This window comes from Erigeron canadensis, chromosome 7, assembly GCF_010389155.1.
Source record: "Erigeron canadensis isolate Cc75 chromosome 7, C_canadensis_v1, whole genome shotgun sequence".
Taxonomy (NCBI): domain Eukaryota; kingdom Viridiplantae; phylum Streptophyta; class Magnoliopsida; order Asterales; family Asteraceae; genus Erigeron; species Erigeron canadensis.
In genome coordinates, this window is record NC_057767.1 from 22,563,133 (window position 1) to 22,581,311 (window position 18,179).

At 32.0% G+C, this 18,179-nt stretch overlaps 1 protein-coding gene and 1 long non-coding RNA gene across 2 annotated transcripts; both read left to right on the forward strand.

Annotated features, from left to right (window-relative positions):
• The first annotated feature begins 2,525 nt into the window (after positions 1-2,525).
• Positions 2,526-3,193, forward strand: LOC122606525. Its single transcript, XR_006324930.1, has 2 exons — positions 2,526-2,680; positions 2,871-3,193. It is a non-coding gene; the product is annotated as an uncharacterized LOC122606525 (long non-coding RNA).
• An 11,613-nt stretch (positions 3,194-14,806) lies between these two features.
• LOC122609102 lies at positions 14,807-16,118 on the forward strand. The gene is made up of 3 exons (XM_043782163.1): positions 14,807-14,981; positions 15,108-15,825; positions 15,908-16,118. The coding sequence occupies exons 1-3, from the start codon at positions 14,807-14,809 to the stop codon at positions 16,116-16,118; spliced, it is 1,104 nt and encodes a 367-aa protein (XP_043638098.1).
• Positions 16,119-18,179: the final 2,061 nt, after the last annotated feature.

Consider the following 18,179-nt stretch of genomic DNA (forward strand, 5'->3'; position numbering starts at 1 on the left):
AAAAGTTAACCTTATTTTACGTACAATCTTTTTATACAAATTAAAATCTTTAAGTGGTTCATTTCTAAACAAGATTGTTTCTTTCAAACATTGGCTATATTTCTAAACATATTTGTCAAAGTTTAGCAGCATATTTGATATTGTCAAGAAAACATTTACGCCATAGTGCCATACACATGTGCAAGAATGAATGGCTGCTGAAAAAATGTTATCAAATTAAGGAAGATTTATATATATATATATATATATATATATAAAAGAGATCAAATAAGAAGGTGTTTTAAGGAGAGAAGGGAGAGAAGGTTATATTAACTAATCAGAGTGTGACACGTCGTTTTTAAAAAAAAATTGCGCGGTGACATTTTTGTAAATAAATCAAACTTTTTGTCAGCCTGGGTTCTGGGTCAGCTTGGGTGGTCAGCTTGGATGATCAGCTTGGTCAGCTCAGGTTCTGGGTCAGCTTGGTTGGTCAGCTTGGTCAACCCCAAGCTAACCCAACCCAACCCCAAGTTGACCCAACCCAACCCCAACCTGACCCAGAACCCAAGCTGATTCAACCTGACACAGACCCGAAGCTGACCCAATGTGACCCAAGCAAACCCAAAACCCATAATCTACATTTGTGTAGATTATGTGTAAATTGTGTCAAGCTAACCCAACCCCAAGCTGACCCAACCTGACCAGACCCAACCTGACCCAACCTAACCCAGAACCCAAGCTGATGCAACCTGACACAGACCCGAAGCTGACCCAACGTGACCCAAACTGACCCAAAACCCATAATCTACATTTGTGTAGATTATGTGTAAATTGTGCCAAGTTAACCCAACCCCAAGCTGACCCAACCTGACCCAAGCTGACCAAACCCAGAACCTAAGCTGACCCAAAACTTATAATCTACATTTGTGTAGATTATGTGTAAATTGTATCAAGCTAACTCAACCCCAAGCTGACCTAACCTGACCAGACCCCAAGCTAACCCAACCTGACCCAAGCTGATCCAACCCAGAACCCAAGCTGACCCAACCAGAACCTAAGCTGACCTAAAACCCATAATCTACATTTGTGTAGATTGTGTGTCAAGCTGACCCAACCCTGACCCAGACCCTAAACTGACCCAACCCCAAGCTGACCTAACCTGACCTGACCCTAAGCTGACCCAAAACTCATAATCTACATTTGTGTAGATTATGTGTAAATTGTATCAAGCTGACCCAACCCTAAGCTGACCCAACCTGACCAGACCCCAAACTGACCCGACCCAGGCCCCAAGTTGACCCAACCATGACCAAAGATGACCCAGATCCAAAACTGACCCAACCCCAAGCTGACCCAAGCTGGCCTAAACCTGACATGACCCCAAGCTGACCCAGACAAACTGACCCAGACTGACTGATCAAACTAAACCAAACAAAACTGATCCAACTCAAGCTGACCCAACCCAAGCTTGACCCAACCCACTGAGATCCCAAGCTGACCAAGCTTCACAAAACTTTCATTTATTTACAAAATTGCCACGGTGCTTTTTTTTTTAATTTTGCCACATGTCACGTTCTGATTAGCTAATAAGACCTTCTCTCCCTTCTCTCTTTAAGACACCTTCTTCCAAGACCCTCATTAGCTATATTTCTAAACATATTTGTCAAAGTTTAGCAGCATATTTTATATTGTCAAGAAAACATTTATGAATGAATGGCTGCTGAAAAAATGTTATCGAATTAATGAAGATTTATATATATATATATATATATATAGGGGTGAGATATTTTGAGACCATCTCTTATTTTAGAACCAACTAGGACCATTGATTTTTGTACACCATCATCATCTACTACAATATACAAGAATTTTTTACAAAAACACTAAGACTTTCCAGCGACGGGCCCACAAAAAAATCATGTGTAAGTTAACTTACACATGTGTAAGTAACTTACACAACTTACACATGTGTAAGTTAATTTACACATGATTTTCTGGTGGGCCCGTCGCCGGAAAGTCTTAGTGTTTTTACAAAAAAGTCTTGTATATCATAGTAGATGATGATGGTGGTGTGTAAGTTACGAAAATCAATGGTCCTTTTTTGGACTTTTTTTAGTTGGTCTCAAATTATCTTTCTCATATATATATATATATATCTTATATTAATAAAACAAAATTGTTTTCAAAAACTATTTTTAGAAAAAGAATGACATGGCAAACCCTCATATTTTGCTATCAAATTAAGGAAGATTTACATATATATATATATATATATATATTGAAAAGTTATTTTAAGAACTCTTAGAAAGGTAGGAACCTTTGAGAACCTTTTCAAATTAATCATAACCCTTCAACTTTTTGATCTATGAACTAAAATTAATATGGCATTTTGGTAATTAATGAGAGATGTAACTAATAATTATTTATAAAAAAGGGTAATTTAGTCATATAATCAAAAAAACTGTCGTAAAGAGAGATTATTTTGGAAATTAAAAACGGTTTCATCAACAAAATAAATAGAATACAAATTATATGGGTGTGATTCATTTGCCGTACTCAAAAGATAAGAATGAAAAACTAACTCCCATTTCGATTAGAAAGAAACTAAATCTCACACTGTATTGGTACAACTATATGGCAATATGGCATGTAACTATGTAAGTGATTGCATAAGTTTGACTTTGAGTATTGGCTATTGCAGGTACATCAAACTATTAAACTATTGTATCTTTTGATTGTTTTTAAAAACATGTAGTTTTCCATTTAAATAATAGCTTTAATCTCACTGTACTATTATTTTTTGTTTCTCATTTTAGTCTTCTCGATTTTAATTAAATTTATTTTTCAAAATCTAAAATATATATTTTAATTCTTATATGAGTTTTTTCTAGATGACGAAGACATGGATCTCCCTCCATTGTACGGTGATGGTGATGATGATGATGATGATGATGATGATAACGATGAGGATGAAATAAAAAAATTGTCTATGAACATATGTGCATCAATAGTGTCATGAGCATATCTATATATATATATATATGCAAGTCGATCATATTTATGCAAAGTGATTACATGTGCGTAGATAAGCATATGAACATATGTATGCAATTATATTGTAAATGATGTTTTATAAGATTTGTTGATGCATATGTATGCAAAATGGATAATGTAAATATGTTTTTCATGATTAATTTATTTTGTTTTATGAGCATATGTGCATATAAAAAATTATTGAGCATATATATAAAGTATTAGTTGGTGATCACATGTATACAAACAATTTTATGATCATATGTATGAAAGTATATATGCAAGTATTTTACAAATAAATATACTATGAGATTAGTTGGTGATCCGGAGCACATGTATGTTAGTATTTTGTAAACAATGTTTTTAAAATTAGTTGGTGATCACATATGCATAAACAGTCATATTAGTAGTCACATGTGTATGAACAACCATATTTTAATTAATCAATTATAAAAGTACATTATTACCCTTATAATTATTGATGGAAAAAGGTCCCTGCTTTTTTAAGGGTTTTTAAAATAACCTTTCCCATATATATATATATATCTTATATTAATAAAACAACATTGTTTTCAAAAATTATTTTTAGAAAAAGAATGACATGGCAAACCCTCATATTTTCCTAACACAATATTTAAATAGATATAACATTATAATCTTTGTATTTTTATATTCTTATTGCTTTTTTTTTACCTTAAACATGTTTAATTTCTTTAGCTATTTTAAACTTTCATCCATTTTTCTATCCTTATATAAATAATTTTTAAAACATATATACAATGATAAATAAATAGTCATCAACATTAACATTAAACCTTTTACTGTTTTTTTTCAAAAAGTTTTGAACTTTTCAAATTTTTTCTTCTAATATTGATCTGAACGGAAAATGTCTGGGTCGGAATCGATTTAACTTCAAAAACCCGGGTTTAATTAGCTAGTATATATATATAGAGAGAAAGTTAGAATATTGTGAGAACTAATTTTTGTACAGAACTATGAGAACCATTTAAAACTATTAGATTAGATTAATTATTGGTTATCAAATAATGATGGCATATTTGTAATTATTATTATACAAATTAACTTGCAAATAAATAAGGACTAGTTTTTCAACCCGTTGCTGTGGAATACGTTTTAAACACAACAAAAATTTGAATACATAATGCATAAATAAGGTCAGTAACAAACATAGATTTGGATATGTCGCAAAAATCTGATGTTTCATTTAGCTACATGGCTAAAATCATACATAGAAAAATAAACCATTGAACCATTTTTTACGCATAGACAAAGCTCGAACATAAAGGTTATATCTATTACTAACATAATCGATCCATATATTAACACATAAAATAGCCCCCAATCCGAATATGATCAGATTCTAATGGAAGGAAGGAACGGATGATACATAAATCACATACATGGTTAAGTTGCTTGATACCCTTGCAGGCTTGCACCTATGAAACATGAGGTCTTGGAGCTCATTTCTCAGCCATTCCAACGCTAATTTTGCGGCGTATCAGCTCATAGGCAAAAATAAACCATAAATCACATCTACGTAATCTCGTCAACCAAAATCAACATGAAACTCATTAGAAAAAAAACACATAAGAATCGTAATACAAAGGTTAGACAGTGACTACGGAATTATTCGGACTTTCAAAAACACAATTCATCTTATATAATTTGAAAGCAAATTTCTTACACATTAGTATACATACACAATTGGTCTTTCTAATCATTTACATTACTAAAATGCACATAATCATGTAATCTACATCCTGAATTACCAAAACATCGTAATCTATCATAGTGATTTTGCATCCACTACATTCTAAAACATTTTGTGCTTTCCTTTCTACACCTTAACCTTGTCGACCAATACAAACTAAAAACAAATGCAGGCAGCAACTGAATTTATTGTGTTCATTGCTAATCTTCAAAATTCTCGTAGTAGCAAAGCTCAATCAAACAACGGCATTTATATCATGTGCTAATCCAACCGGACATATATACTCTTGAGTTCAAGTGATCAGATAAAGGCCAATTGCAATACTAATCCAACTATACATATAATAAAAAAGGTAGCATTACAACAATATTATCAAATTTCACTAAGACATTAATACAAACACTTGGTGTGCAAAAAACAAACTTCAGTTAGTAAAGGGAAAAATAAAACTCTAGAAATCACCATTGTTCATGAGCAAATTGTTGAAGAAAGTAAAAACAATAAAAATAAAGCGGAAACAGAAGATGATGAAGATTAAATAAAATAAAAACTTGAAAGATATTAACAATAATAGTATAAAACAACAACAACAATAATAAGAGGAATGCCTGATCAGCTTGATTCCACTATCTGAATTTAGCACACAAAAGCTTCGGATAAAAAGAATCTGAGCTCCGGCACTGACTGAGGTGCGCGTAGCATCGGGGGCTTTTTTTTGTCGGCAATGATCATAATCGGATTCGGAATCATGTAAGTCATCGATGGGCTTCTTTGGCGACCGTGAAGTCACCGGATCCCTCGTGACAACACATACACAGATTATTTTTTATTGAATATTAAGAGAAGAATAAGAAATCTGGAAGTTTCTTTTAGCAAGATATATTATTTTTTTTTTGTAAGTTTTTGCAAGAGAAATAAAGAGGGGAAGAAAGCTGCTTAAGAGAAGTAGATTATGCATCAATTGTTGTAAAATTATGGAGCGTGTTACTTTTTGTTTTACATTTCAACTTTCTTCCTATTATTTTAAAACTAGATTATTGTCCCGCGTAATATGCGGGTAAATATATTTTTATACTTATATATATCTAAAATACTATTTTCTTAATTAATAGTTAACAAATTAAAATATTCAGTTTCACTTTATTAACATTTGTTTTTTTGACCTTGATAATTTCACAACACTTGTTGTGTTGCTCATTAAGTCTTACTGATTAAATAAATTATTCAATGCTAAAAGTTATTGCTTATCCATGTCGTCACAAATATCTCGATGTCATTCGGATTTTCATGTCATATCATAAAAAATATTAATCATGACACATTCTTTAGATGGTGCCAAGGCATACAACCTTCTAAACTGAGTTACGAGATTGCCACCATCAAGCCAATGATTATTCCAAAATCTTGTCTTATTTTCACTCTTAACTATTCTTTAATAATATGTTAAGGAGGCTAGCAATTGAGTGTGTCTCAAAGAATGAGAAACATATATTTTCCTATATATTATTACCATTTGCTTTACACAGGAACACAGACTCAGAACCACGAATCACATTGATGATTTTAAACCTAATGTAATTCAGATTTTGAACCACATGTCATATTCATTTGTACATACCAATGCTAAATTAAGAATATCCAGACCACCAAAACCTAAATTACCCACTTTTTTACTTGACAATTGCCTTCTAGTAGATTCATTACATTTCATTTTCCGAGTTCGACCCCCCCCCCCCCTCCTTCTCTTCCCTTACCCCTTCCACCAAAAAAATGAAGTTGTGATCTTTATCAATCGATCGAAATATAGAAAATTAATATATCCTAAATACTTTGAATTGCCGAGTTAAAATCCATCATAAACAACGCATTAGTATTGAGATTAGATTTTATTCTACAATAACTTTACAAAATTTATGAAATATAACCATGGATGGAGTCCCCACTCCAATTTGGTGAATCTTGTCTTATTTTCACTCCCAACCTATGATGCACCGAAACTCCAAACAGGTAGTCGTACCCATTTTCGAAACTCCATGGAAACGTTTTCACGTACGAAACACATATGAAACGTTCTCTTGAATTTTCTATAGATACCGAAACGTTTCTTTGAAGTTTCCGTAAGGTTTCCAATTAATATCAAGGTTTTAATGGACTTTTTTATTCCCCAAACTCAAACAGGTTATATTATATACAATTTGATCAACATTGAAAAAAATTTATTCCAAAACCAACTATTAAACACTAAACATACAATGAGTGATCACTGATCAAGCATGTATTATACAATTATACATATACCATTACACATAATCTCTCAAGTCAAGTCTCTCTCTTTAAAAAAAATGATATAATATATATTTGTATATTTTTTATTGTCGTACCCGTATCCTGGATTTTATAGTTTTGTCGTTCCCCGTTCCCGTATCGTTCCCGTACCCTTTTGCCGTACCCGTTTTGGTGCTACATAGCTCCCAACTGGTCTTTAATAACATCTTAAGGGGGCTAGCAATCGAGTGTGTCTCAGAGAATGAGGTTCCATATATTATTACCATTTGTTTACACAGGAACACAGACTCAGAACCATGAATCACATCGATGATTTTAAACCTAACATAATTCAGATTTTGAACCACATGTCATATCCATTTGTACATATTAATGCTAAATTAAGAGTATCTAAAATACCAAAACCTACACCCACTTTTTTACCTGACAATCGTCTTCCAATAGATCTATTACATTTCTTTTTCCGAGTTCGACCCCCCTCCTCCCTTACCCCTTCTACAAAAAAAAAAAATTGAAGTTGTGATCTTTATTAATCGAAATAGAGAAAAATAATATATCCTAAATACTTTGAATTGCCGAGTTAGAATTCATCATAGACAATGCATTAGTATTGAGTTTAGATTTTATTTTATAATAACTTTGCAAAATTTATAAAATATAACTATGGATGGAGTCCCCACTCCAATTTTGGTACAATGTAAACTTTTTTAAGGGTATTTTTGTAATTTGTTCCTACAAAATATTAATAAATAAAGAATACATACAATCATTGACTTTGTTGTCATAGGCCTCTGATGTGACTAATTTATACCTATTACCTACATCATTATTGGCCATTTTATTATATGTTTTGAGTCGATTTTATGTGCATTTGGCGCGTTTATGGTGTTTGTTAGTGTTTTCAGGCGCCTGACAGGTTACGTGTTCATTTGGCACATTTTCGGTTGATTTATTGGCTTAGAAGATGTTTTGAAGGATCAAGAGTTGTTAAAGTAAAGGAAGTTAGAAGAAGTTGGCAAGATCTCATGATTGAATGAGGGTTCTCTGATCAGAAAATTAGCATTGCGACGCAGTGAAGACCAAGGCAAGCCACTGCGCCGCAGTGGTCTTAAAAAAAGAGAATTGCTCAGTTAAAAGTGACTGCGTCGCAGTCAAGGAGGGACAAAGTGACTGCGCCGCAGTCAGTTGAATGAAGTCGTGTGCCCAGGTCAGAAGAATAGCACTGCGCCGCAGTGGGGGGAATGATTGCCCACTGCGCCGTAGTCTCACATGGAAAAGAGCACCGAAGACAGTGTAAAAGCACTGCGACGCAGTGGGAGGCAACGTAGCCACTGCGCCGCAGTGGCTTGACGAATCTGAAGAGGATTTTAGCCGACTTAAACATCAGATTGGAGGGGGTATAAATATAAACCAAAACCTAATTTTTCCAGTTATCAAAAATCTTTCTAGGAGCTGTTCTACAAGGGTTCTTCAATCGCCAATCAAGATAATTTCTTAGGCAGATTCGTTGAAGATTCACGGGCACCCATCTAGATCGTATCTACTTACTGTCTTGCAATTTATTTTCTTCAAACGATTGGTCATCATGTTTCTCTTTTATTTTAATTATTATTGTGGATTGATCATGAGTGGCTAAACGTTTAATCATCCACCTTGATGAAACGAGACAGATGATGTGATTGCAATATTTTAATTCAAAGGATTGATGTTTATTTACCGTTGTTCTGAGATCTTGGTGATTTAATTCTTTTAAATAATTATTATAATATTGGTTATGTATTAATTCTTCGTTAGTGGTACTAGTTGAATTGATATATGATTTGAAAAGAATTGTTTGTCTATAAGCAATTGTCACTAATTCATGGTATGATAATGAATATTATTTTAATGAAAGAATTAATTTTGTCAACGTAATTTGTAACTGTTAGTGGTACCACGTTATTTTTACGTAGGTTCAATTGGTAATTTGATAGTCAGTCAAACTAGTTATTGGAAAAAGTTCTCTTGGAACTGGTGGTACCGGTTTGGGGTAATTTATCTAGTTATCTAGGTGATTTGGTGATGTGTTCATGGTTGGTGGTACCACATGAGTATTTAACTAGTCACGATTATCTTGTCAGTTCTTGTGAATTTGGTCTTAATTAAATGCAATCACATTTGAAGTCGAGGGAAGTCAAGGAGGCTGACTTTTAATTATATTGTCTGAAGTTCTCTTCATTTTATGTTCTTGTTCAAAACAAATTTTATTTTCTGTCAAAAGGGAGATTTGAGTAACACCCGGTTTTCCAAACTACTTTACTAAACAATTGATTCAAACCAATCCACGCGAACGAACATGGTCTTACCTCTTAACTATATTACAAACGATCGGGTCCACTGCCCGTGAGTGCGTAGTAGTCAGTTTTTAGGTGAAACTAGTTTTATTAATTTAAGACTCGATTTTGCACATCAGGCTCTTATTTAAAAGTACATCACTTGGTTGGAAACATTATTTTTGAGATAAACCCCTCTATTGGTAGAGTAAATATTTTAAGTTGTTTTTATTTTTAATAGAATAAAAAAAAAGGGTTGAAAAAAGGGTTTTTTTTTTGTTTGGGTAAATGTACACTACATTGATAATATAAATGTATGTAAAAACGTTATATTGTTTTCAAATTCCTTTATAATAGTAATCACAATAGTCATGCATATTTAGAAGCTAAATTATATATCATTAATTTCGATAACTTATTTTATGTTGTTTAATAGAGCGCAACTTTTCCGTCACCACATGCTCCAAAAATTGCAGATCAATGTTAAAGGTTGACGTTCCCAAAGTTGTCACTCACCTAAGCTAAACTCGGCCTTTTCAACACTGTCGTTGATAATTTCTAAACCCAACATTATATATATATATATATATATATATTGTAGATATAGATTGTTACAACATTATTAATATTTGATTTTATTTTATTATTGTTTAAAATATAGCTTATTATTTTTATTAATAAAGAATTGATCTATATATTTTATATGAAACATATATTAAATATTTCAAATTAAAATATGTCTTATTTTTTTCATATGATATTAACTATTATTCTATTGGATAAGATCTAAGATAGATAGTATTATTCTATTATTAAGATATATATTGTTGGAAACATTATTTTTGAGATAAACCCCTCTATTGGTAGAGTAAATATTTTAAGTTGTTTTTATTTTTAATAGAATAAAAAAAAGGGTTGGAAAAAGGGTTTTTTTTTTGTTTGGGTAAATGTACACTACATTGATAATATAACTGTATGTAAAAATGTTATATTGTTTTCAAATTCCTTTATAATAGTAATCACAATAGTCATGCATATTTAGAAGCTAAATTATATATCATTAATTTCGATAATTTATTTTATGTTGTTTAATAGAGCGCAACTTTTCCGTCACCACATGCTCCAAAAATTGCAGATCAATGTTAAAGGTTGACGTTCCCAAAGTTGTCACTCACCTAAGCTAAACTCGGCCTTCTCAACAATGTCGTTGATAATTTCTAAACCCGACATTATATATATATATATAGATTGTAGATATAGATTGTTACAACATTATTAATATTCAATTTTATTTTATTATTGTTTAAAATATAGTTTATTATTTTTATTAATAACGAATTGATCTATATATTTTATATGAAACATATATTAAATATTTCAAATTAAAATATGTTTTATTTTTTTTATATGATATTAACTATTATTCTGTTGGATAAGATCTAAGATAGATAGTATTATTCTATTATTAAGTTATATATATTGTTGAAAACATTATTTTTGAGATAAACTCCTCTATTAGTAGAGTAAATATTTTAAGTTGTTTTTATTTTTAATAGAAATAAAAAAAAGGGTTGGAAAAAGGGTTTTTTTTTTTTTTGGGTAAATGTACACTACATTGATAATATAATTGTATGTAAAAACGTTATATTGTTTTCAAATTCCTTTATAATAGTAATCACAATAGTCATGCATATTTAGAAGCCAAATTATATATCATTAATTTCGATAATTTATTTTATGTTGTTCAATAGAGCGCAACTTTTCTGTCACCACATGCTCCAAAAATTGCAGATCAATGTTAAAGGTTGACGTTCTCAAAGTTGTTACTCACCTAAGCTAAACTCGGCCTTCTCAACATTGTCGTTGATAATTTCTAAACCTGACATTATATATATATATATATATATATATATAGATTGTAGATATAGATTGTTACAACATTATTAATATTCAATTTTTTTTATTATTGTTTAAAATATAGCTTATTATTTTTATTAATAAAGAATTGATCTATATATTCTATATGAAACATATATTAAATATTTCAAATTAAAATATGTTTTTATTTTTTCATATGATATTAACTATTATTCTATTGGATAAGATCTAAGATAGATAGTATTATTCTATTATTAAGATATATATTAGCTATTAATCTATTGAATATTTTATATTAAAATTATTGGGTAAAAAGTGTAAATTTGTGATGGAAAATCAAAAAGTGTAAATTAAATATAAAGAGGAATTTTTTTTATAAAGTTATAAAAAGTATAAGTATTAATATTGTCATTTAATAAAAATAAAATAATTAAATTTGATCTAATGATTTTAAATCAAAGATGGAATCCATCCAAGGTTGTTGTTTGTTTATGAATGAATTTAGCACCTTGTTATATATTGGTAGATTATTATTATTATTATTATTATTATTATTATTATTATTATTATTATTATTATTATTATTATTAATTAATAATTGATACAAAATTTTAATTCATCCAATACGTTTTTGCACAATTTAGAGCATGTACATGTAAATTTTTTTGAAGGCATACATGTGAATTACTTTGTTCACATGTGTATATTTTTTTAAAAAAAAAAAAAACTAAATGCGCTAATTATATATAAAAACAATCATAATTTTCTGAATGGTACACATGTTTATAGATATATTTTTTAAAAACAAAATATACAAGTGTATATGAAGTTCACATGTGTATTATTTTATTTTACTTTTTTTATAAAAGAAATAAAACGATCATACATGTGTGTATCCTTTTGGATGGTACACATATAAATTCATATTCACATGTGTGTATATATATTTTTTAAAACAAAGTTCATATATGTATACTTTATTAAAACTCATTAACACATGCATATGACTAAACCACATGTATACACCGCTTAAATTAAATAAAAAAAACACTAACTAATTAGTAAGAACAGTTACATAAGGCACATCGATTATAGAGAAAATTACATTTTTCGTCCCTCAACTTGTCAATTTTCACAGTTTTGCCCCTAAAGTGAATTAATTACAATAAAAGTCCTAACATTTGTCATTTTTTTCAATTTAGACACCGCAACCAAACGGAGTTGGATTTGAGTTGTTAACCCTTACAAGTGCGTTTCACGTTAGGGCAATTCTGTCATTTCCTCTTTCGCGCGTCTCTCTCTTTTATTTATTTCGAGCCCACCCCATTTCCCCCTTTATTTCCCAAAATCATCCCTGAAGTTAGTCAAAAACCCTATCCGATCAAAAAAATGGGTACAAAAAATCAAGGCTCAATAGGAGTTACTCGAGATAAAGATTTCGATATTGCTTTGCACAAGAAACTATATGGTATGTTTTAGGGTTTATTATTATTAATATTATCAGTAATATGTAACATTATTTAGGGTTTATTATTATATATATTTTATTTTTTGAAAAGTAACAAAAATCGTTTTCCTTCATCAGATGATTACCCAGAAATGTTCTCAATGGCAATACATTATGCTGGTTCTTTTACACCTTTCCCTGAAAGAAAGTATGTCGGTGGTCAGAAGGTCATGATAGACTGGCTTAATTTTGAAACTTTGGAGTTTCAGGTAAATGACTTCAAAACTATGGTTGTAGAATTTGCAAAGGTTGATCCTAATACGCAACTGTTTTTACACTATAAGAAACCTGGTGGAGATTTGGATTTGGATCTTTTTCCTATATGTAATCATCAAGATTTAAGAAATATGATAATGCATGCTAGGAGAACTAGGTTTGTTGAGATGTATGTAGAACATGGTACAACATCAATAGGAAATAATTCTGAACTTGGTGAAACTAGTAGACCTTGTAGGAAATTGTTTGAAGATGAGAATGCAGTTGGTTTAGATGACAATGCAGTTGGTTTAGATGGCAATGCATGTGAAAAAAAATTGCAGATGACAATGCAGATGCTTTAGAAGGTTCTGATGGTCCTACTGAGCCACCTGGCTTTGAAGGGTGTAATTTTGCTAAGGCAAAACAACATATTGAAGTTGATAAGGCAGAACAACATATTGAAGTTGAAAATGAGGAAGATTTCCCAGTGGATGAGAGTGACAAGGTTCATGATGTACATGTAGACATGTCTAAGTTTGATAGAACATTTAGCAGGCTTCATGTTAACTGGCTAGGAAAAGGAGTAGAATCAAGTGTAGGAGAGTTGAAAGTGGGTGAAGAAGTGATTGGGATTGACTTTGATGCTTATGACAGTGGTGTAGGTTCTGATTGTGATGATCCAGTTTCCAAAAGAAAAATGCAGATTAAGGAGTTTCAAAATGAGTAGAAAAACAAAGTTGGCAATGTCATTAAACCACCATTCTATATTTCACAATCATTTACTGACAGAGAACAAGTGACGGTTTTGGTAAAACATCATGCGGTTGAAACAAATAGGAATAAGTTTTTTAAGAATGATTCACTAAGGGTTAGAGCTAGATGATATGGCCATGTTCCATGTGCAAAAAAGCAGGAGGGTAGACAAAGGCCTGTTATAAAGAAGAAGGTTCAAACTGAAGGTTCAAAAGGTGAAGGTTCAAAAACTGAAGGTTCAAAAGGTGAAGGGGGGTCAAGTAAAGGCAAAAAGGTGATTTCAGATAAACCCACTTGTCCCTGGACCCTACACATGTCAAAACCAGAAGGAAAGGATCGTTGGACTGTGAAGACTTTTAATAGTGAGCACACATGCATAAGATCCAGAAATTTAAGTGCAGCCAACTCCACTTTTTTAAGTGAACATGTGAGTAATATTGTGAGAACCAATCCAAACATCTCTGGTGAAGCAGTTGAAGATCATTTGTCAAAACAGTTTGGAATTAACATCTCCAGGATGACTGCTTATAGAGCCAAGGATAAAGAAGTTAAGAAGTTGAGGGGAGACTTCCATGAGCAGTTTTCATTGCTAAGGGAGTATATAATTGAGTTGAAACATAGGAATCCAGGCACCACTGTTAAGTTGGATTTTCATCCAACCACGACAGAACAGTTTCAGACTAGGGTTTTTAGGAGAATATTTGTGTGCCTTGGTTCATTAAAGAAGGGCTTTCAAGAGTTAGGTAGGGAGCTATTGGGGTTAGATGGGGCTTTTATGAAAGGTCCCTACCCTAGTCAATTGCTAACTGCAGTTAGTGTGGATGGGAACAATGGGATCTATCCTGTTGCATATGCACTGGTTGAAGCTGAATGCAAGGCATCCTAGGAATGGTTCTTAGAGTGCCTTGGGGATGATTTGGGACTGCCCAACAATGTTAATTTCACATTCATATCTGACAAGCAGAAGGTAAGTATAATTATTGTTTAATTATTGTTAAATATAATTTAATTATTGTTTAATATAATTTAATTATTGTTTATCATTTTCTGCAAGGTATCCTTCCAGCCATCAATAAAGTCTTTCCTAGTGCAGAGCACAGGTTTTGTTTTAGGCACATAAATGAAAACATGATTGCAAAATTTAGAGATGGTGGATTGAAAGAAAACCTTTGGTTTGCAGCCATAAGAACAACACATGCTGAGTTTGAGAATGCAATGTCAGAAATCCAAAGAATCCATCTTGAAGCTTATGATTATTTGAGAAAAATTCCAGCCCAATCTAGGTCTAGAGCTCACTTTTCAGGTACATGTTAATTGTGTAATTATAATATGTTAGCATTTTATGTAATTGTGTAATTATAATTGACCATATATTTCTAGTATATGTGTTAGCATTTTAAGTAATTGTGTAATTATAATATGTATTCAGGGAGAGCAAAATGTGACATCCTTTTGAACAATATTTGTGAATCATTCAATAGTAAACTAGTTAAGGGAAGAGACAAACCAATCATCACTTCTTTAGAGTTCATTAGGGAGTATCTAATGAAGATGATTGTTAAAGTGCAAGAAGTTATTGACACATGTAAGGGTCCACTCACTCCAACAGCCACAGAAATTCTTGAAACAAATAAGAAGGATGCAGAAAAGTTTAATGTTATATGGAATGGGGAAAACAGATTCCAGGTTAATGGGCCATGGAATGAACAAGTTGTGGTTGATATGCAAAATAGAGAATGTTCTTGCAGGAAGTGGCAGTTAACAGGAATACCTTGCAAACATGTTGTTGTTGTTCTTTGGAAGATGGATAAGTTTGGTTATGATGTAGGTGAGGTTGAAGACTGGGTGCATACTGCATATACTTTGCAAACATGGCAGCAAGTGTATTCAAACAAGGTTGAACCAATTGTTGGTGCAACTTACTGGGAAAAAAGTAATAATCCAATGAAGATTCTACCTCCTAAACACCACACACAAGTTGGGATGCCAAAAAAGAAAAGAAAGAGAAGCCAATATGAGAATGAACCAATTGTGAGAGGTAACAAACTGTCAAAGAAAGGGGGAACTATTACTTGTGGAAATTGCAAGAACAAGGGTCACAACTCCAAGACATGCAACGGACAATCAAGCCAGCCAACTGAAAACAGGTATGCAATCCTTCCAAGTAGGTTTATTTACATAACTTGAATATTAAATTTTTCCTAAAATTGTAATATGTGTTTGTTGTAGGCCAAGAAAGAAGCCAGCCAAGTCCAAGTCAGCCACTCAACCTTCTGCAAGCCAAGCAAGTCAATCTGCTGCTCAAACACCTACTGCCAGCCATCCAGGTCAATCAAGCCAAACAAGTCAAGCTACAACTGTACTGAAGCCTGTTTCCAGTCCACGTGGAGTTCAATGGGTTGCACCAAAGGGATTTGCAGGGCCAAGGTCTAGAACATGAAGCCTGAAGCCTGCTTAAGTATTTATCTATGTTTTATGAATTTCAAAACAATATTAGGTGTTGTGTTTGTTTTATTTTGTTTTCTGGATACAAACTTTGGTAATGTGTTGTGTTTGTCATGCTTAAGTATTTATCTAGTTAAGTATTTATCTACTTTATTTAGGTCAAAACTGGTAATGTGATTTGTATTGCTTTCAAGCATGATTTTGGTAATTATAAGTCACAAGTTATGGTACTATATGTTGTTGCAAATGCAGAAAATTTCGATTTCATTACTTCACAAAACTGCAGAAAATTTCCATTAGATTTCATTACTTCATTACATCAGATTACATTACATTGTGGATTTCCAAAAACTGCAGAAAATTTACATTCTACATTACCATACATTACAAGATTACATGACTAAATTATGTCCAAAAACTGCATTACATTTCCTGCAAATGCATAAAAGCATTGACTTTAGAGAGTCAAACTATAAAAGAGTAAAAACCATGGATTTCCCTTTTTTTTTCATTTAGTGGATACACATGAAATCCACATAACCAGACAAAAGAAAACCCAACTTCCAATCAGTCCTAACTTCATCTTTCTTGCTTGTTGTTCCTTGAATTTCAATCGATCTTTCACTTTGTTTTTGGCTCTTAACAATCCATGAATTATTTGCACGGATCTTGGACACATAGGTCGGTCAAACCATGCGAAAAACCCACATCTTGGTACCTGAAAATTATGGTTTAATAATCCTAAAAATCCAGAAATTAAAAAATTAGGGCTTTTTTACACTTACCTGAGAACAACAAAAGAACCTTCTCCCGGGGTTGGTGTCGGTCCATGAACACATTACATTGGCAACAAGACCACAATAACATCGAACCACCATGGTGTGTTTTGAGGTTATGGAGTTTTAGGGTTTTTGTTAAGAAGCAGATAAAGAAGAAAAGGGAAAGAAAAGTGGTGGTTAACGTTTGTATATATATATATATATATATATATTATTTTATCTTTATTAAACTAAAACGAACGTTATATGGAGGAAAGGACAGAATTGCCCTCACGTGAAACGCACATGTAAGGGTTAACGGCTCAAATCCAACTCCGTTTGGTCGCGGTGTCTAAATTGAAAAAAATGACAAACGTTAGGGGTTTTATTGTAATTAATTCACTTTAAGGGCAAAACTGTGAAGATTGACAAGTTGAAGGACGAAAAATGTAATATTCTCTCAATTATATTATATCCATGTTCCATTGGTGCACGTTTATACGAAAAAGAAAAATATATAGTTAGGAACATGGCCCCAAATATTCATTGTTCAAATCATGAAACACTTATGCAAGCAAAAGACTAGAACAAAATTTTTTCATCAATAAACAAAAATATAGAATAAAGAGTATGCTAAATTAACAACAAAAAAAAACCATGGAAAAAAAACATAATAATTAATAGTGATTGTTGATTACATATAATGCAACATGGTTGGACCAATGATACACTCTTGCCTATGGAGACAGAGATGATGAGTTCAATCATCATCCCATGCAAAGGTTAGAGGGCTTTTTCTACCATTTAGGTAGAAACTGGAAGCAGCCTATCTACTTAGGTAGAGGTAAGGTCTGCCTACATTTTAACCTCCCCCATACACCATCGAGGTATTGGGGCTCAAAACTCGCAGAAGACGGCACTGGGCAGTTACATACTTATTTTTTCTGTTGATTGCATATGCAATACAAATACGTTCAAAAAATATCCGATTTATAGTCCACATTCAAAATCCAAAATGGGTGGTTACAAAATCCAGGAGATATTCATGGGACATTATGACATTTCAAATGGGATCTTAGGATCTCGATTCGATCTTACAATAGTAAACACATAAACGATTCTTCTTTGTTTGTTAGCAAAAATCAACTACGGAGTATATATGATCAAATTTTCTTGGTCAACAATTCTTATTTGGACTAAGACTATCTCTAATGGGTATGTTTTTAGGCGCCCCCTTACTTATATCTTTTTTGTTTTTAGTGGAGTTAAATGATATGTAAAGATGTTTGTATGGTTGG